Genomic DNA, 20846 nt, shown 5'->3' on the forward strand with positions numbered 1-20846 from the left:
TTTCTGATTGAAGGCCCTACCTTTTTATTAATGGTATCTGTGACCAACAGACCCATATCTGTATTCCCAGTCATGTGAAATCCATAGATTAGGGCCTAATGAATGTATTTAAATTGACTGATTTCCTTATATTAACTGTCAATCAGTAAAATCTTTGAAATTGTTGCATGTTGCATTTATTTTTGGTTAGTGTAGTTTATCATTCCTTTTATGGTCAAAAAGTGTCAAAAACACATTCAAAGTGTACATTCTTTACCATTGAATATAGATGTAAGATAGCATGCTTTGTAGTTTGTGGGTTCAGTTTAGCATTTCCGGATGACATGCCAAGTTCATTTAATTTAAATGGTGTGTGTGTGAGACTAGTCACTCTGGATAAGAGCATTGTGATAAATAAATGTATACTGTCATGCCTACCTGGCGTATACGTTACACACGCATTAATGTAGCTCAATTTATGCAGTTCAGTAAAAATCCCAAATCACACATTTTTTATTAATTGTATAAAAATGTATTTATGATCAAGAAAACCATGAAGTAACACTGAGTACAACAGGAGCGACCGTCCAGGACGGTCAATGACAACACGGAGTCTTTTTTATTTATTTCTTTAAAAATGGGCCAGACTGAGTGACTCCTACATAAAAGATAGTTCACACACAAGACTAAGAACAGCATTGAAAACAAGATTTAAAGTTAAAACAAAATGTTGGCCATTTTGCTGGTGCTACAATTTCAAAATTGTACAGGCATTAACAATTTAGAGGTGATAACTTGTGTACAAAATTGACAAGATTTTACATAGATGCTAAAGTTTTTTTTGTTTTTTGTTTTAAACAAAAAGTGCAGGAGCTCTGAAGCCTTCCTCCCTTCCCATCACCACCCAGAAACAGAGCAGCTAAGTGTCATTTCAACATCTTTCAGGGGTGAAATCTCAAATATACATGATCTAAATTAATATCCAGGCCATCTTTACAGCTTGTTGAAGGGTCTTCCAAGTTAAAACACTATAATACATTTACATAACCTTAAAAAAACCATCATGATTTCATAAACATTTCCTCCCAAAGATATATTTTTTAAAAACCTGTCACAGAGACCACATAACAGCAGTTAATGGGACTAAAAAGCAGACTAGAAAATAAAGCACCCTATTCCCTTTGTAGTGCACTACTTTTGACCAGTGGCCATAGGGTAGTAGTGCACTACTTTTGACCAGTGGCCATAGGGTAGTAGTGCACTACTTTTGACCAGTGGCCATAGGGTAGTAGTGCACTACTTTTGACCAGTGGCCATAGGGTAGTAGTGCACTACTTTTGACCAGTGGCCATAGGGTAGTAGTGCACTACTTTTGACCAGTGGCCATAGGGCTCTGCTCAAAAGGAGGGCACTATATACAGTAGGGAATAAGGTGCCATTTGGGATACATGAATTGCAGGAAGACAACAGCAGCTGTGTAGCATCAACTTCAAAACAACAAAAACATCTTTTTTTTTTTAAAGGTAAAAACATTTTTTTTTTTACTAAAATAGTAAAATAAAGTCAGCTAAAAGAAAATCAGAAGCACAAAAAAAAAGTTTTTAAAAACCATGAAAAAAAAGAAGAAAAGATATATACATGTCATATATACATGTAATTACGTGTGTATATTATACAGGTTTGACTGCCCGTCCCTGTTAAAATTAGTCTTGAGCAGTCAGGTCCTCACACAATCAGATACCGCATGACATTCAGTTCCGTCAGTCCAAAACTGAAGCTGCAGATGAGAAAACATCTCACAGAAAGTCGCCAGGATCGTGTTCATTAGGCACCAAACCCAAGAAAACGTTCCTGAAATGGAGGATGTTCTACCTGGAGTTGTCCAATGAGAAAGCACATTTTCGTTCGCCGTTGCTAAAATGTTTTGTAACATTCGCACCCTAATGAACACAACCCTGCTATTGAGCATAGACTTGAGGTCTGTCCAGACAGATGCCTTTCGTAATACAAGGGGACTGCTATACTCTGGGGGGGGGGGGGTACAGTTTAGTTGGAATATAACAGTTTAGTTTGAGTATACAAAACATATACATAGCTTCAAAATATTTGTTTTGTGGTTGTTTAGTACAAATTTCCCTCTGTAAAATGTTATTTTGTTGTTGTTTTTTTGTTGAACAAATTCTCATTGGTATGCTGTAGACAGATATCCACTTGAACAACATCCTCAGAATCAGTTGAAGTTGATTCTCGTCATCTCAAAACGTGTTGAACGGAAGGCATCCCTCTCAGTGTGCTGGGGAGGTTTAGCCCGTAGAATCAGAATGAATAATGTATACATTCTACTTCTATGGGTTAGCCTGCTGGGTTCAGCCAATCACAGATCAGTCAGGAGGAAGTAGGTCGTGAAGACGAAACTGCTGTCTGACGTAAGGCCTTACGTCCTCATTCTGTGGAGGAGAGAGAGAACAGTAAACAAAGACAAAATGACTGAGGTGACTTGAAAAAGCAGAAGACAGGTATGTCTCTATAGCATTAAAAATTTTTACAGGCTCCCCAGAGACCCATCCTACAGGCTCCCCAGAGACCCATCCTACAGGCTCTACAGAAACTCCTCCTACAGGCTCTCCAGAGACCCATCCTACAGGCTCTACAGAGACCCATCCTACAGGCTCCACAGAGACCCACCCTACAGGCTCTACAGAGACCCATCCTACAGGCTCTACAGAAACTCCTCCTACAGGCTCTCCAGAGACCCATCCTACAGGCTCCACAGAGACCCACCCTACAGGCTCTACAGAAACTCCTCCTACAGGCTCTCCAGAGACCCATCCTACAGGCTCCCCAGAGACCCATCCTACAGGCTCTACAGAAACTCCTCCTACAGGCTCTCCAGAGACCCATCCTACAGGCTCTACAGAAACTCCTCCTACAGGCTCTCCAGAGACCCATCCTACAGGCTCTACAGAAACTCCTCCTACAGGCTCTCCAGAGACCCATCCTACAGGCTCTACAGAGACCCATCCTACAGGCTCCACAGAGACCCACCCTACAGGCTCTACAGAAACTCCTCCTACAGGCTCTCCAGAGACCCATCCTACAGGCTCCCCAGAGACCCATCCTACAGGCTCTACAGAAACTCCTCCTACAGGCTCTCCAGAGACCCATCCTACAGGCTCTACAGAAACTCCTCCTACAGGCTCTCCAGAGACCCCTCCTACAGGCTCTACAGAGACCCATCCTACAGGCTCCACAGAGACCCACCCTACAGGCTCCCCAGAGACCCATTACAGAGACCCATCCTACAGGCTCTCCAGCGACCCATCCTACAGGCTCTCCAGCGACCCATCCTACAGGCTCTCCAGCGACCCATCCTACAGGCTCTCCAGCGACCCATCCTACAGGCTCTCCAGAGACCCATCCTACAGGCTCTCCAGAGACCCATCCCACTCTAAATTCACTCCTCTAAAACGTTTTAGAGTGAATATATAAAGGTAGGAGGTTGAGTTTGGACACATGTTTTCAGAATGACTACATACCATCTCCACCAGCTTCTCTAAGAAAGGAACCAGCTTGAGGAGCTCGTTATCATTCCTGTCCATGAACCAGCTCTCGATGGGAATCCCATTGGAAAGCTATGATTGAGAACAAAAGGAGGTTTTTGAATTGCGATATCATACTAAAATGTGATTATGAGAGACTTTGCAGACACTTTTATCCAACAACTTACTGTGTATATACACAAACATATATATATATATATATATATATATATACACACACACACATATACACACATACATATATACATAGTGTGTGTGCGATTCCTGTGGGATATATGAAGTAGCTGTACTGTGAAAGGTATGACCGGCGTACCTGATAGGCGAAGGCTTGAGGTGAATTATCTATTATTACGGTCTTAGAAAGATCTCTTCCAAGAATGTTTAAGTCCTTGATGTAGTTTCCTTGAACACATACGCAGTGCTCACGGAACAACCGATGTCTGTAGGAGAGGCAGAGAAAAATATAAATAAACCAACGATTAAAAGTTTAGTGTAGCCCGGTTAATTGGAAATTAGCACAACCTTTCTCTCTACCACTGTGTTCCCGAAATGGCACCTTATTCCCTTACATTAGGGCTCCGATCTAAAAAGTAGTGCACTACGTAGGGTTCCGTTTGGGACGTAAATCCATGGTGCAACTTAGCACTGGTCGGTTGTAATCATTCAATAAGCGATAAGTTTGTTCCTTTACTGACCTGACCAACTGTTTCTTGGGGTCCAGGATGTTGAGCAGCTTGTCTGCATACACCTTCTTAGAGGCAGTGAACAGAATGATCTGTGAACGAATAGAAGAAGGAAACTGAAATTAAAAACACCAGCATAACACTTATGATCTAAAATGGGATTTCCCGATTCTCTGTCCCAGTGAAGTCTACAGAGATCAGTGGTCCCGTGTGGTTCAGTTGGTAGAGGATGGTACTTGTAACGCCAGGGTTGTGGGTTCGATTCCCACAAGGGACCAGTACGAAAATGTATGCACTACTCACTACTGTAAAAAGGAATCACTCTGAATAAGAGAGTCTGCTAAATGACTAACATGGAAACGTAAATCTGGTGTGGTGTTACCTTTATAAAAAGACACGTAGAACCTCACCTCGTAAATTTGAGACATGCGCTCCAGGAACTCTCTGAAAAACGGCCTCAACCGCACATACACCTGCAGAGAAGAGGAAAATAACACGAATGGAAACATATCCAAGTCAAGAGAGCAACTCCTCTTTTACTGACTACGGATACACGCGCACACAATAAATGCATATATTGTGGATAGTCAGATTAATATAACAGTTTGATTAAAAACATTTACATGTCTTGCAAGAAGAACGATTTCTCTAATAATTCTGTTAAAATGAACACGTCTGAAAAAAAAAAAAATCAGGGCTACCTGATGGCACTCTGATAAATTGTACGTCAAAATAAAACGTTCCATCACAGCGACCATGTTTATTTTTTGGGACGCAGCATATTTGATTCTGAGTTTCGGACATATAAAAGTTCTGTGAAAACAATTTCCAAGACGTATTCATTCAGTTGATTCCGAACGGACTTCACCTCGCGCTATAGAGCGAGGCTCTCGGCTGGTGCTAGCACAAGTACAGATCAAATACACCGCTGGAACGCCGATTGTCCTAATAATTCAAAAAAAGGTTGCTCCAGGGACAAAATGCAGTCAAAAAAAAAAAATAATCCTCGTATGCTTACTTTGATTTTACGCCCGATTAAGAAAAACAAAGGTGTTTACATGACTGTTGTATCATCTGCCTACTGTCATAAACAGTTTAATATCTAATTATTCCTGTGCATGTAAACATACTCACTGAAAAGAGACATTTTCCATGACAAGCACATTTTTCTAAATGTCTTTTCTTGAGTCTTCATGTCTTCACACAAGAGCAAATCCATGGGAAAAGACTTTGGATATTCTCTTCCAATGAGGTTTGAGAAGAAAGTGAGGACAACAAGGAATCAAGAAAAAGACGTATTGAGAAAGAGCCCTTTTCTCAATCACCTTGATGATTACTAACTTCTGAACTTGAAATGGCCTTAAATCACGTCACTGAGGGAAAGAGAGAAATATAGATACTTCCCATTCTGTCAGAACATGTCAAGACATCCTATGGAAAGAAAGGGGCCGCAGTCTGGTTCAAGTCAACGAGACAGCCCGTGAGTTGGGGAGGAGTGAGGTATTTGGGCCCGAGGTCAGGTCAGATAAAGTGACAAAGAACAGGCGTCACTGAATTCTGCCTAGCAACAGAGATGTATTGGCTGTCCAGATGTGTAAAGATGAGACTCGGCATAGGAGGAAGGTTTAAATATATGAGCTAGGGTAAATATGTCTTACGTCGTATGCAGCGGTGTGTGACCCAGTGTGTGGATGAACTGGGTTTGAGCTTCACTAGTTCGGTCCGGTGAGTTTTAGTCTGTGAGAACCTAACAAAATAAAAAAACGTGTGTGTTTCTCACAGCCCGTCGTACCCACCTGATAGATGACGTCTTGGAACAGCACAGGAAAGGTGAGGGCTGCGTCGTCCAACTCATTCAGACTACAGTGCACCAACGTTTCGTCCTGATCAATACACAAAACACCTTCTGGTTTAGTGGTTGTTTTTTTAACTTTAGTTGAATGTTTCTGATTTGTACGTCGATCTGGACGAGAGAACGTTTAGAGCTAAATAAATTAAACACATTTTAGAACATTCTGTAGATATCGTAGACTCAAAATGCATCTTGGGTCTGGACATTCAGGACGACTACAGGTAACCCCCCAAAATAATAAAATAAATCTGTTGATGGCACTCGGTTGTTCAGGAACATATGGGACTGTAATCTCACCAGATCTAGAACCGGGGAGAACATATGGGACCGTAATCTCACCAGATCTAGAACCAGGGAGAACATATGGGACCGTAATCTCACCAGATCTAGAACCAGGGAGAACATATGGGACCGTACTCTCACCAGATCTAGAACCAGGGAGAACATATGGGACCGTACTCTCACCAGATCTAGAACCAGGGAGAACATATGGGACCGTAATCTCACCAGATCTAGAACCGGGGAGAACATATGGGACCGTAATCTCACCAGATCTAGAACCAGGGAGAACATATGGGACCGTAATCTCACCAGATCTAGAACCAGGGAGAACATATGGGACCGTAATCTCACCAGATCTAGAACCAGGGAGAACATATGGGACCGTAATCTCACCAGATCTAGAACCAGGGAGAACATATGGGACCGTAATCTCACCAGATCTAGAACCAGGGAGAACATATGGGACCGTAATCTCACCAGATCTAGAACCGGGGAGAACATATGGGACCGTAAACTCACTAGAACCGGGGAGAACATATGGGACCGTAATCTCACCAAATCTAGAACCAGGGAGAACATATGGGACCGTAATCTCACCAGATCTAGAACCGGGGAGAACATATGGGACCGTAATCTCACCAGATCTAAAACCAGGGAGAACATATGGGACCGTAATCTCACCAGATCTAGAACCAGGGAGAACATATGGGACTGTTGTCTCACTAGAACCAGGGAGAACATATGGGACTGTTGTCTCACTAGAACCAGGGAGAACATATGGGACTGTAAACTCTCCAGATCTAGAACCGGGGAGAACACATGGGACTGTAAACTCTCCAGGTCTAGAACCGGGGAGAACATATGGGACTGTCATCTCACCAGATCTAGAACCGGGGAGAACATATGGGACCGTAATCTCACCAGATCTAGAACCAGGGAGAACTCTGGTGTGCTGCGTGTTTTAAGGGGCAGTGCTGGTTTCCTGGCTATCTGCTCCTCTGTCAACGGAGGCACGTGCTTGATGAAGAAGTACCTGAAAACAGAGCAGGCACAGATATCTTAGTTGGTCCAAGTCGTTGGTCCTTGCGCACTATTACCAAGTAACTAAATCAAATCAAATGTTATTTGTCACATACACATGGTTAGCAGATGTTAATGTGAGTGTAGCGAAATGCTTGTAGGTTAGATGGTGTGATAAGACAGATGGGGTTTGTCTGTTTAAAATGGAATAAAAATGTTTCCTTTTTTAATTAAAAAAAAAAACTTCAAATTGCTAAGCTCTTTCTACTACCTATTATTTAAAGAGAGAGGCACTTATATTGTGTTTGGTTGGTGATTTTGATAAAATAAACTAAGCAGTACTCACGGATCAAAGACTTCCCAGTCTTCCTCGTAGGTGCCCTCTGCAGGGGCAGTGGGAGGGGCGTGGGGGTAACAGCTGACTGGAATGCACCCCGGAGCTAAATCAGGGAGAACGGCACATTCAAACATTTAGGATCTAATCTTTTTTTTTAAATAAATACAGAAATTCACATTTTATTTACTCACATTTACTTTCCCCCCCAGCGAATTCATCATGATATAAAACACAGCAAGTTAAAAAAAATCAAAAATATTCCATATCACGTCAAAAAGAATAATAAATCACACAATCTACAAGTCTCACTCGCAAGTTTTAAATGGACCCATAGCATAACCTAGGAGCAACCAACGTCATGGTTACCTGTTAGAGGGGGCATATCTGTAACCATCTCCCCTTCTTCGACGGGTGGTTCTGGGGTAGCCAGAGGAGCCTGTTGTGGTGGCGGTACTGATGGAGCTGGGGCAACAGAGGACAGGACGATGCCCTCTGTAGATGCGGGGGTACTGGTGGGTATCTCCTCCACCACCGTCTCCTTCTCCAGCTGCTTCATGATCTCCTCAGCCTCTGACCCCTGCCCAGGGGAGCCAGACTCAGGAGTGGCTGGACACAGAAGGGAACACAGGAGAGAAATTGAGCAAATCTCTCTCTCAAAAAAAAAAGTGTTTTCCTTGAATCTTATTTTGCCATGTGTGAGTCTCCGATATTTTTTTTGTCCTCCATTCGTGGCGTCCTCTCCTCTCCTTCTCAAAATGACAGAGGGAAGAGAAGAGCCCATTGGACAAGATCTCCTCGGATCTTCTGTCCAATGCTCTCCTCGCTTCTCTCTGACGTCTTGATAGGGAGGCGAGAGAAGAGGACGCGACAAATCAAGGAAAATACATTTCAGAATCAACAAGATTTTAACAAGGTTAAATAACCGATTTTCTTTAGGATAGTTAAAAAAAAAAATTTAAATGACTAAAATTATAAAACACTTGAGGCAGATTGTGTTACCTGTCTTGGTAGCAGGAGAGAAGAAGTTGAAGACGGGAGAGAAGATGGTCCCCAGGAGAGTGGTGCGAGGTGGACTGCTCGCTACCTCCACAGGGACCTCCAGTTTACCGTTGGGCTTCAGGGGCTTGCTGTTCAACGTCATTGGTTCTGAGAGAAAAGTAGTGACATATTTCAAACTGTTATTTCAACTGACACTACTTAAGACTGACATGATATTAAATAAATAAATAAAAATGAGCCCTACTGCGACATCTACGGTAAAATAAGACATTCTGAATACATAAATATTCCTAATTGACTTGCTGCAACGATTCCAATAAAGCAGATGTGGGTGTGGCTACAGTTTGACATCATCAAGCAGAACTATCAATGACGTCCCCTATTCCTCCACACTCTTATTATCATAATGTAGTTGACAGATTACCACCGTGTCACGTCTGGACTCTCTAACTCACCGGGTTTGTTAGCACCTCTCCTGCAGCCCCTGGCGATGGCTCTGGTTGGTGGGTGAGGAGAAGACGTGATCAGGTTGCTGTTGTCCACTTTACAATCAATACGACTCCTCTTCGCTGGGATGTCCTGCTCTACCTGGGAGAGAAGAAGAGAGGGAGGGATGAGCTGGGATGTCCTGCTCTACCTGGGAGAGAAGAAGAGAGGGAGGGATGAGCTGGGATGTCCTGCTCTACCTGGGAGAGAAGAAGAGAGGGAGGGATGAGATGGGATGTCCTGCTCTACCTGGGAGAGAAGAAGAGAGGCAGGGATGAGCTGGGATGTCCTGCTCTACCTGGGAGAGAAGGAGAGGGAGGGATGAGCTGGGATGTCCTGCTCTACCTGGGAGAGAAGAAGAGAGGGAGGGATGAGATGGGATGTCCTGCTCTACCTGGGAGAGAAGAAGAGAGGGAGGGATGAGATGGGATGTCCTGCTCTACCTGGGAGAGAAGACGAGAGGGAGGGATGAGCTGGGATGTCCTGCTCTACCTGGGAGAGAAGAAGAGAGGGAGGGATGAGCTGGGATGTCCTGCTCTACCTGGGAGAGAAGAAGAGAGTGAGGGATGAGCTGGGATGTCCTGCTCTACCTGGGAGAGAAGAAGAGAGGGAGGGATGAGCTGGGATGTCCTGCTCTACCTGGGAGAGAAGAAGAGAGGGAGGGATGAGCTGGGATGTCCTGCTCTACCTGGGAGAGAAGAAGAGAGGGATGAGATGGGATGTCCTGCTCTACCTGGGAGAGAAGAAGAGAGGGATGAGATGGGATGTCCTGCTCTACCTGGGAGAGAAGAAGAGAGGTAGGGGATGAGATGGGATGTCCTGCTCTACCTGGGAGAGAAGAAGAGAGGTAGGGGATGAGATGGGATGTCCTGCTCTACCTGGGAGAGAAGATGAGAGGGAGGGATGAGCTGGGATGTCCTGCTCTACCTGGGAGAGAAGAAGAGAGGGAGGGATGAGCTGGGATGTCCTGCTCTACCTGGGAGAGAAGAAGAGAGGGAGGGATGAGCTGGGATGTCCTGCTCTACCTGGGAGAGAAGAAGAGAGGGATGAGATGGGATGTCCTGCTCTACCTGGGAGAGAAGAAGAGAGGGAGGGATGAGCTGGGATGTCCTGCTCTACCTGGGAGAGAAGAAGAGAGGGATGAGATGGGCTGTCCTGCTCTACCTGGGAGAGAAGAAGAGAGGGATGAGATGGGATGTCCTGCTCTACCTGGGAGAGAAGAAGAGAGGTAGGGGATGAGATGGGATGTCCTGCTCTACCTGGGAGAGAATAAGAGAGGGAGGGATGAGATTGGATGCCCTGCTCTACCTGGGAGAGAAGAAGAAGAATGGTAGAGATTCATCTCATGTGAAATGTTATGATTTCATGTAAGAGAAAAATATTTTATAAAATTTGTGAAAAATCCAGTGTGGTCTTAACGGGAATCGAGTGTTCCATTTAAGCCCAAGGGTGTTCACAATAAGCCCACCTCTTAAATAATATACATTAATTTCCTAATGTTGAAAATCTACAATCTGACATATTTTATGTACAACTTAAGTCTTCCTAAAGCCTGTCTGAAGAGTTCCAAATCTCCCTCTACGGTCTTCCTAAAGCCTGTCTGAAGAGTTTAAAATATTTTTTTTACCCAAAGATGGACATGGGTTTAAATGGGAAACACTTCCCCTAAAAAAAAGTAAAAGGTGTTCCAGCCAGAAGCCAGAAGCAGCAGAGAAACAGGGCTCCCCGGCAAAGCCAGAAGCAGCAGAGAAACAGGGCTCCCCGGCAAAGCCAGAAGCAGCAGAGAAACAGGGCTCCCCGGCAAAGCCAGAAGCAGCAGAGAAACAGGGACCCCGGCAAAGCCAGAAGCAGCAGAGAAACAGGGCTCCCCGGCAAAGCTACAATTATATATTTATCGCCATGTCCTGCTTTAGAATTGTGAATGAGAGTACTCAGCAGATTGCCACCATTAGCAGGTCTATATCGGCGGCAGGTAGCCTAGTGGTTAGAGTGGAGGGGCGGCAGGTAGCCCAGTGGTTAGAGTGGAGGGGCGGCAGGTAGCCCAGTGGTTAGAGTGGAGGGGCGGCAGGTAGCCCAGTGGTTAGAGTGGAGGGGCGGCAGGTAGCCCAGTGGTTAGAGTGGAGGGGCGGCAGGTAGCCCAGTGGTTAGAGTGGAGGGGCGGCAGGTAGCCCAGTGGTTAGAGTGGAGGGGCGGCAGGTAGCCCAGTGGTTAGAGTGGAGGGGCGGCAGGTAGCCCAGTGGTTAGAGTGGAGGGGCGGCAGGTAGCCCAGTGGTTAGAGTGGAGGGGCGGCAGGTAGCCCAGTGGTTAGAGTGGAGGGGCGGCAGGTAGCCCAGTGGTTAGAGTGGAGGGGCGGCAGGTAGCCCAGTGGTTAGTGTGTAGGGGCGGCAGGTAGCCCAGTGGTTAGAGTGGAGGGGCGGCAGGTAGCCCAGTGGTTAGAGTGTAGGGGCGGCAGGTAGCCCAGTGGTTAGAGTGGAGGGGCGGCAGGGTAGCCTAGTGGTTAGAGTGTAGGGGCGGCAGGTAGTCTAGTGGTTAGAGTGGAGGGGCGGCTGGTAGCCTAGTGGCTAGAGTGGAGGGGCGGCAGGTAGCCTAGTGGTTAGAGTGGAGGGGCGGCAGGTAGCCTAGTGGTTAGAGTGGAGGGGCGGCAGGTAGCCTAGTGGTTAGAGTGGAGGGGCGGCAGGTAGCCCAGTGGTTAGAGTGGAGGGGCGGCAGGTAGCCCAGTGGTTAGAGTGGAGGGGCGGCAGGTAGCCCAGTGGTTAGAGTGGAGGGGCGGCAGGGTAGCCTAGTGGTTAGAGTGTAGGGGCGGCAGGTAGTCTAGTGGTTAGAGTGGAGGGGCAGCTGGTAGCCTAGTGGCTAGAGTGGAGGGGCGGCAGGTAGCCTAGTGGTTAGAGTGGAGGGGCGGCAGGTAGCCTAGTGGTTAGAGTGGAGGGGCGGCAGGTAGCCTAGTGGTTAGAGTGGAGGGGCGGCAGGTAGCCTAGTGGTTAGAGTGTAGGGACGGCAGGTAGCCTAGCGGTTAGAGTGGAGGGGCGGCAGGTAGCCTAGCGGTTAGAGTGGAGGGGCGGCAGGTAGCCTAGTGGTTAGAGTGGAGGGGCGGCAGGTAGCCTAGTGGTTAGTGTTGGACTTGTAACCGAAAGGTTGCAAGATCAAATCCCCAGAGCTGACAAGGTAAAAATATGTCCTTCTGCCCCTGAACAAGGCAGTTAACACACTGTTCCTAGGCCGTCATCAAAAATAGGAATTTGTTCTTAACTGACTTGCCTAGTTAAATAAAGGTAAAATAAAAATCTTTATTTAAATCACTCCCTACCCAAGGGCCTCCCGGGTGGCGCAGTGGTCTAGGGCACTGCATCGCAGTGCTAGCTGCGCCACCAGAGTCTCTGGGTTCGCGCCCAGGCTCTGTCGCAGCCGGCCGCGACCGGGAGGTCCGTGGGGCGACGCACAATTGGCATAGCGTCGTCCGGGTTAGGGAGGGTTTGGCCGGTAGGGATATCCTTGTCTCATCGCGCTCCAGCGACTCCTGTGGCGGGCCGGGCGCAGTGCGCGCTAACCAAGGGGGCCAGGTACACGGTGTTTCCTCCGACACATTGGTGCGGCTGGCTTCCGGGTTGGAGGCGCGTTGTGTTAAGAAGCAGTGCGGCTTGGTTGGGTTGTGCTTCGGAGGACGCATGGCTTTCGACCTTCGTCTCTCCCGAGCCCGTACGGGAGTTGTAGCGATGAGACAAGATAGTAATTACTAGCGATTGGGTACCACGAAAATTGGGGAGAAAATGGGATAAAATTTTAAGAAAATAAAAAGATTTTTTTTTTTTTTTTTTTTAAATTACTCCCTACCCCTTCCCCTTGGCCCAAACACTGATGTTTGTAGAGGGGTAGGGTGTACTGGGCCAGTTATATGAAGATGGCTCACCCACCTTGACAGCATTTCCCCTGATGAACTTCTTGATGGTGGAGAACAGGCCAGTCTCATTCTTCTGCATCCTGAGGCCTCTCCTGGGCGGGGGCTCCACCTCGCAGTGTTTTCTCTTGGCCTGAGCTGGGCGGGGTTCTGAGGCTGGACGGCCGGGGCTGGGTTTGGGCTGCTGAGAAGCCTTCCGTACTCTCAGCCTCATCATCCTACACGTTACATGGAAGACTGGTGTGGCAGCACGGCAAGCAGGCAGGGCAATATATATATATTACAGGTACAACACAAAGAGAGAACACAGGAAACCAGTGAGATGCCATGTAGCTCCACTAATAAATATATATATATGTAAACGTCTGAGACGTTGGAGTCATTAAAACTCATTTTTCAACCACTCCACAAATGTCTTGTTCACAAACTAGTTTTGGCAAGTCGGTTAGGACATCTACTTTGTGCATGACACAAGTACTTTTTCCAACAATTGTTTACAGACAGATTATTTCACTGTATCACAATTCCAGTGGGTCAGAAGTTTACATACACTAAGTTGACTGTGCCTTTAAACAGCTTCTGATAGGCTAATTGACATCATTTGAGTCAATTGGAGGTGTACCTGTGGATGTATTTCAAGGCCTACCTTCAACCACAGTGCCTCTTTGCTTGACATCATGGGAAAAATCAAGAAATCAGCCAAGACCTCAGAAAGAAAATTCTAGACCTCCACAAGTCTGGTTCATCCTTGGGAGCAATTTCCAAATGCCTGAAGGTACCATGTTCATCTGTACAAACAATAGTACGCAAGTATTAACACCATGGGACCACGCAGCCGTCATACCGCTCAGGAGGGAGACTCGTTCTGTCTCCCAGAGATGAACGTACTTTGATGCGAAAAGTGCAAATAAATCCCAGAACAACAGCAAAGGACCTTGTGAAGATGCTGGAGGAAACAGGTACAAAAGTATCTATATCCACAGTAAAACGGGTCCTATATTGACATAACCTGAAAGGCCGCTCAGCGAGGAAGAAGCCACTGCTCCAAAACCGCCATAAAAAAGCCAGACTACGGTTTGCAACTGCACATGAGGACAAAGATTGTGCTTTTTGGAGAAATGTCCTCTGGTCTGATGAAACAAAAACAGAACTGTTTGGACATAATGACCATCGTTATGTTTGGAGGAAAAAGGGGGAGGCTTGCAAGCCGAAGAACACCATCCCAACCGTGAAGCACGGGGGTGGCAGCGTCATGTTGTGGGGGTGCTTTGCTGCAGGAGGGACTGGTGCACTTCTCAAAATAGATGGCATCATGAGGCAGGAAAATTATGTGGATATATTGAAGCAACATCTCAAAACATCAGTCAGGAAGTTAAAGCTTGGTCGCAAATGGGTCTTCCAAATGGAAGCATACTTCCAAAGTTGTGGCAAAATGGCTTAAGGACAACAAAGTCAAGGTATTGGAGTGGCCATCACAAAGCCCTGACCTCAATCCCATTGAAAATTTGTGGGCAGAACTGAAAAAGCATGTGCGAGCAAGGAGGCCTATACAAACCTGACTCAGTTACACCAGCTCTGTCAGGAGGAATGGGCCAAAATTCACCCAACTTATTGTGGGAAGCGTGTGGAAGGTTACCCAAAACATTTGACCCAAGTTAAACAATTTAAAGGCAATGCTACCAAATACTAATTGAGTGTATGTAAACTTCTGACCCACTGGGAATGTGATGAAGGAAATAAAAGCTGAAATAAATAATTCTCTACTAATATTCTGACATTTCACATTCTTAAAATAAAGTGGTGATCCTAACTAACCTAAGACAGGGAATTTTTACTAGGATTAAATGTCAGGAATTGTGAAAAACTGAGTTTAAATGTATTTGGCTAAGGTGTATGTAAACTTCCGACTTCAACTGTATGTATGTATATATACACACACACACATACATACACACAAAAGTATGTGGACACCCCTTCAAATTAGTGGATTCGGCTATTTCAGCCACAGGTGTATAAAATCGAGCACACAGCCATGCAATCTCCATAGACAAACAGTGGCAGTAGAACTGCCATTACTGAAGAGCTCAGTGACCGTCATTCATTGGATGACACCTTTTTAACCAGTCAGTTTGTCCAATTTCTGCCCTGCTAGAGCTGCCCCCGGTCAACTGTAAGAGCTGTTATTGGAAATGTCTAAGAGCATCAACGGCTCAGCCGCAAAGCGGTATGGCCACACAAGCTCACAGAACGGGTCTGTGATGAAGAGCGTAAAAATCGTCTGTCTTCGGTTGCAACACTCACTACCGAGTTCCAAACTGCCTCTGGAAGCAACGTCAGCACAGTGACTGTCCGTCAGAAGCTTCATGAAATCGGTTTCCATGGCCGAGCAGCCGCACACAAGCCTAAGAGCACCATGCACAATTACACCCGTCGGCTGGAGTGGGGTAAAGCTTGCCACTAATGGACTCTGGAACAGTGTTTACACGTTCTCTGGAGTGATAAATCACCATTTCAGTATCTGCCAGTATGACGGACAAATCTGGGCTTGACAGATGCCAGGGGATGCCTCAATGACATTCTAATCAGTTCTGCGCTTCCAACTTTGTGGCATCAGTTTGGGAAGGCCCAAAACGAGAAATGGTTTGTCGAGATCGGTGTGGAAGAACTTGAATGGCCTGAACAGAGCCCTGACCTCAACCCCATCGAACACCTTTGGGATGAATTAGAACGCCAACTGCGAGCCAGGCCTAATTGCACAACATCAGTGCCCGAGCTCACTAATACGCCCGTGGCTGAAAGGACGCAAGTCCCCGGAGCAAATGTTCAAACATCTAGCAGAATGCCTTCCCAAAAGAGTGGAGGTTGTTTCGCAGCAAAGAGGGAACCAACTCCATATTAATGCCCATGATTTTGGAATGAGATGTTCAACGAGCAAGTGTCCACATACTTTTGATCATGCAGTATATATCTCAGAGCCACAATACAGGAAACCAGTGAGGTGCTATGTAGCTACAGTGTCTTGGGAAAATATTCAGACCCCTTGACTTTTTCCACTTTGTTACGTTACAGCCGTATTCTAAAGTGAATTAAATAAAAACAATTCCTCAGCAATCTAAACACACAATGCCACATAATGATCAAGCGAAAACCGGTTTTTAGAAACTCTTGCAAATGTATAAAAAACAGAATACCTTATTTACATAAATATTCAGACCCTTTGCTATGAGACTCAAAATTGAGCTCAGGTGCATCCTGTTTCCATTGATCATCCTTGAGATGTTTTTACAACTTGATTTGGAAAGGCACACCTGTCTATATAAGGTCCCACATTTAAAAGTGCATGTCAGAGCAAAAACCAAGCTACGAGGTTGAAGGAATTGTCTGTAGAGCTCCGAGACAGGATTGTGTCGAAGCAGGGACTGGGAGACAAGCAAGGATAGAGGGAAAGACGAACGGAGCAAAGTACAGAAAGATCCTTTATGAAAACCGGCTCCAGAGCACTCAGGACCTCAGACTGGGGCGAAGGTTCACCTTCCAACAGGACAACGACCCTAAGCACAGCTAAGACAACGCAGGAGAGGCTTCGTGACAAGTCTCTGAATGTCCTTGAGTGGCCGACCCAGAGCCCGGACTAAAACCCGGTCAAACATTGCTGGAGAAACTACCCAAATACTGGTGTGCCAAGCTTGTAGGGTCAGATCCAAGTAAGACTTGATGCTGTAATCGCTGCCAAAGGCACATCAACAAAGTACAGAGTAAAGCGTCTGAATATTTATGTAAATGTAATATTTCACAGGAAACCAGTGAGGTGCCATGTAGCTCTCAGAGCTTCACAGCCACAATTGATTTTTTTCATAATAAAAAAATAAATAGCCCTAACAATACTTGACATTTATATCCCAAAAAGTATTATATCTACAAATGAGTAGAGAGGTGCTTGTTTCAACCTGATTGGCTGAAAGCGATAAACAACATCCGAGATCAGCATTTAGCCACTAGCATGGTGGTGGAAAGTTTCATAAGGAAAGTAAACTTTTTCCCCACCTTATCGCCATTATTGTTTGTACCATGTTTTGTGCTGCTACCATGTCGTGTTGCTGTCTTTGGTCTCTTGTCGTGATGCGTGTTTTGTCCTGTTTATTTATATATAAAATGTAATCCCAGCCCCCATCCCCGCAGGAGGCCTTCTGCTAGGTCTTCATTGTAAATAAGATTTTGTTCTTAACTGACTTGCCTAGTTAAATAAAAGGTCAAGTTGAGGAGGAAATCAAAGACTATGCAGCCTGATGGAGAATGTTTTTGGTAGTGGCCGAACCGATTAATCGGAATGGCCGATTTGTTATGAAAACTTGAAATCGGCCCTAATTATCGGTAATCTGCATTTTTGGATGCCGATTATGGCCGATTATATTGCAATCCGCAAGGAGACTGCGTGGCAGGCTGACCACTTGTTACGCGAGTGCAGGCAGCAAGGAGCCATGGTAAGTTGCTAGCTAGCATTAAACTTATCTTATAAAAAAACAATCAATCTTAACATAATCACTAGTTAACTACACATGGTTGATGATATTACTAGTTTAACTAGCTTGTCCTGCGTCTCATATAATCAATGCGGTGCCTGAAATTGTCACTTCTCTTGCGTTCAGTGTAAGCAAAGTCAGGGTATATGCAGCAGTTTGGGTCCCCTGGCTCATTGCAAACTGTGTGAAGACCATTTCTTCCTATAAAAAAAAGACCGTAATTATTTTGCCAGAATTTTACATAATTATGACATAACATTGAAGGTTGTGCAATGTAACAGCAATATTTAGACTTAGGGTTGCCAACCGTTTGATAAAATACGGAACGGCTCTGTATTTCACTGAAAGAATAAAAGTTTTGTTTTCAAAATGATAGTTTTTGGATTTGACCATATTAATGACCCAAGGCTCGTATTTCTGTGTGTTTATTATATTATAATTAAGTCTATGATTTGATATTTGATAGAGCAGTCTGACTGAGCGGCGGTAGGCAGCAGAATGCTCGTAAGCATTCATTCAAACTGCACTTCCCTCCGTTTGCCAGCAGCTTTTCGCAATGCTTGAAGCACAGCGCTGTTTATGACTTCAAGCCTATCAACTCCCGAGATTAGGCTGGCAATACTAAAGTGCCTATAAGAACATCCAATAGTCAAAGGTCTATGAAATACAAATGGTAGAGAGAGAAATAGTCCTATAATTCCTACAACCTAAAACTTCTTACCTGGGAATATTGAATACTTATGTTAAAAGCAACCACCAGCTTTCACATGTTCTCATGTTCTGAGCAAGGAACTTAAACGTTTTCTTTTTTTACATGGCACATATTGCACTTTTACTTTCTTCTCCAACAGTGTTTTAGCATTATTTAAACCAAATTGAACATGTTTCATTATTTATTTGAGACTAAATATATTTTATTTATGTATTATATTAAGTTAAAATAAAATTGTTCATTCAGTATTGTTGTAATTGTCATTATTACAAATATATATAAAAATCGGCATCGGCTTTTTTTGGGTCCTCCAATAAATCGATATTGAAAAAGCATAATCGGTCCTCTAAACCTCTAGTTTTTGGTACGAACCGGTCCATGAGGGATACTAATGTATCGAATGTGCCGGCCTCATAGACGGTAAGATGATACGGCTCAATATCGCCATCTGTTGGCCCTTGGACAACATCACTGGCGGCTGTTGCCCTCTGTGTGAAGGCATTAGCTGCTTTGACTAGACGCCTACTTCTAGAACTTCTCTTAAACCAATTTAGGTAAGGTTTAAAAATAGATTTTATCTAACTTTATGCCTAACCTTAAATTAAGACAAAAGCAAATGTTTATTTTCATAAATATTTTTTCCAGTTATAGCCAATTGAGTTTGTGGCTGTGGTAACTAGTGAAAACCGATGTGTAGAACAACTTCCATTATGTTACATGTCAAACTCATTCAACGGACTGCCGCTCCTCTCTTGTACTTGATTGATGAATTAAGGTCACTACATAGCAAGGAACTTCCCTCACTTGGTTGTCTAGGGCAACCTGTGGAATCAGTTTGACACCCCTACATTATGTGGATACTGAAAAATATGAATTGCTATTATGATCATTTAAAAATTCTGATTTAAATTCAGCTCGTTAATAGACATAGATAACTACCCATCGTGCACAAAAAAAAACCTATAGAGTGGGATCTAATATACTACAGTACCTATGGAGTGATGATCCATTTTATGAACAGTACTAACTGGGAAAAGTGGGCGGTGTTCGTTCTGCTAACTTGGTTAGGTAGCTGAAGTTGTTGGCTAACTTGGCTACCTAGCTGCTATTAGTGGGAGAGGCCTCACTAGCTACCTAACTTAGTAAGAATACAAAGATAATTCCCTGACACACACCAGAAGTAATTTTGACGTTAACTAGCCAAATATATTTGTTTTATCTAGCATTTGCTAGTAAAAGTACAAGACAGTAAACAGCACAGAAGCATGAGCCTTGTATTAGCTAGCTAGTTGTGTTATGTAACCGCTAGCTAGCTAACTAATGATTTAATTACGGCCGTTATAAACGATCTAGTTAGCTGTTCACGATATAACTAGATAGTACATAGTTAGCCAAATAAATATGGACTAGATAACAATAACAAAAGTAACAGAGAATAGCTGTCTGGCTATCGAACTAACGTTAGCTAACTACGTTACGTTACAGAGCTAGTTAGCTAAAGTTAGCCAGCTAACATTAGCGAGCTAGCTATGTTGATTTCACGATTGCCACCAAACAAGGAACATGGAAAGAGGCCGTTAACCTATGAAATAAAACAAATGGCTAGTAACTATTATTGCAAAACATGTCGCTAGTTAATTCCTTTGATAACCAGTTAGCTGGCTGATAACTAACATTAGCTACACCAAGTTGGCCATCTAGCTAGCTAGCTCACAGCTAACTAGCGATATGGCAGTCGTTTGAATCAAAAACATGTTGACACAGCCATAACCAATTAACGTTACTTACCAATGGTCCAAGAAACTCGTAACTAAACTCGCTGCTGGCCTGTCCACTGGTAGCCGCAACTGTGCGGCCACCGAGAGAGCGGTCTGGCTGTCAGCTGTGTTTAGGACCACATACCACCGACGGGCTCTGTGGACGCCATTTCCCGCCTCATCACAAACACAGTGGATGCATTCGATTTAACTACACTGAATATAGCGCTACTAGTGTGATGTCTAGGAATGTGGATTACATTGCCAGAAGACGCCGACCCTACAATTACCCTTGTTTACACAAAACTGCACTGGGGTCAGAACGTTATATTCAAACACCATGGAGCCAGCACTGAGATATCAGAAAACATGCCTCAATGCAGGGATGGAATATGACACTGTACTCCACATTTTACCTTTATCCACATGGCATATCCCATCCCTACATTGAGGTATGTTTTCCGACCCATATCTCGCTCCAGCTCAATGGTGTCTTAACGTAACCATGATTAGTACCACAGTGCAGTTCAGTGTAAACAAGCGTAATGGTAGGTTAGATATCTTCTGCCAAGTGGATTACAGTACATGCAATGAATTTACAGTGTACCACCACTGAAAAAAACAGCTGAAAGCAACCACTGAATAACATCATAGGTATGCAGTAAAAAATGTCATTTTTTTCTCACATCTGTTTCAATACGGAGCACATGTGGCTGCACTGGAGTAAAACGAGTGCACCCACTGTAATTAGAAACCTACGTCATCAC

At 44.5% G+C, this 20846-nt stretch overlaps 1 protein-coding gene across 1 annotated transcript; it reads right to left on the reverse strand.

Annotated features, from left to right (window-relative positions):
* Window positions 1-1331: 1331 nt before the first annotated feature.
* On the reverse strand, window positions 1332-20255 carry LOC120066438 (CTD small phosphatase-like protein 2-A). The gene is made up of 13 exons (XM_039017801.1): window positions 20111-20255; window positions 13107-13327; window positions 9168-9300; window positions 8713-8859; window positions 8080-8319; window positions 7723-7816; window positions 7278-7389; window positions 6019-6105; window positions 4633-4695; window positions 4235-4314; window positions 3853-3979; window positions 3516-3611; window positions 1332-2426 (listed from the first exon to the last, which is right to left on the reverse strand). The coding sequence occupies exons 2-13, from the start codon at window positions 13305-13307 to the stop codon at window positions 2361-2363; spliced, it is 1446 nt and encodes a 481-aa protein (XP_038873729.1). The 5' UTR covers window positions 13308-13327; window positions 20111-20255; the 3' UTR covers window positions 1332-2360.
* Between the last annotated feature and the right edge of the window lie 591 nt (window positions 20256-20846).

The sequence above is a fragment of the Salvelinus namaycush genome, chromosome 21, assembly GCF_016432855.1.
Source record: "Salvelinus namaycush isolate Seneca chromosome 21, SaNama_1.0, whole genome shotgun sequence".
Taxonomy (NCBI): domain Eukaryota; kingdom Metazoa; phylum Chordata; class Actinopteri; order Salmoniformes; family Salmonidae; genus Salvelinus; species Salvelinus namaycush.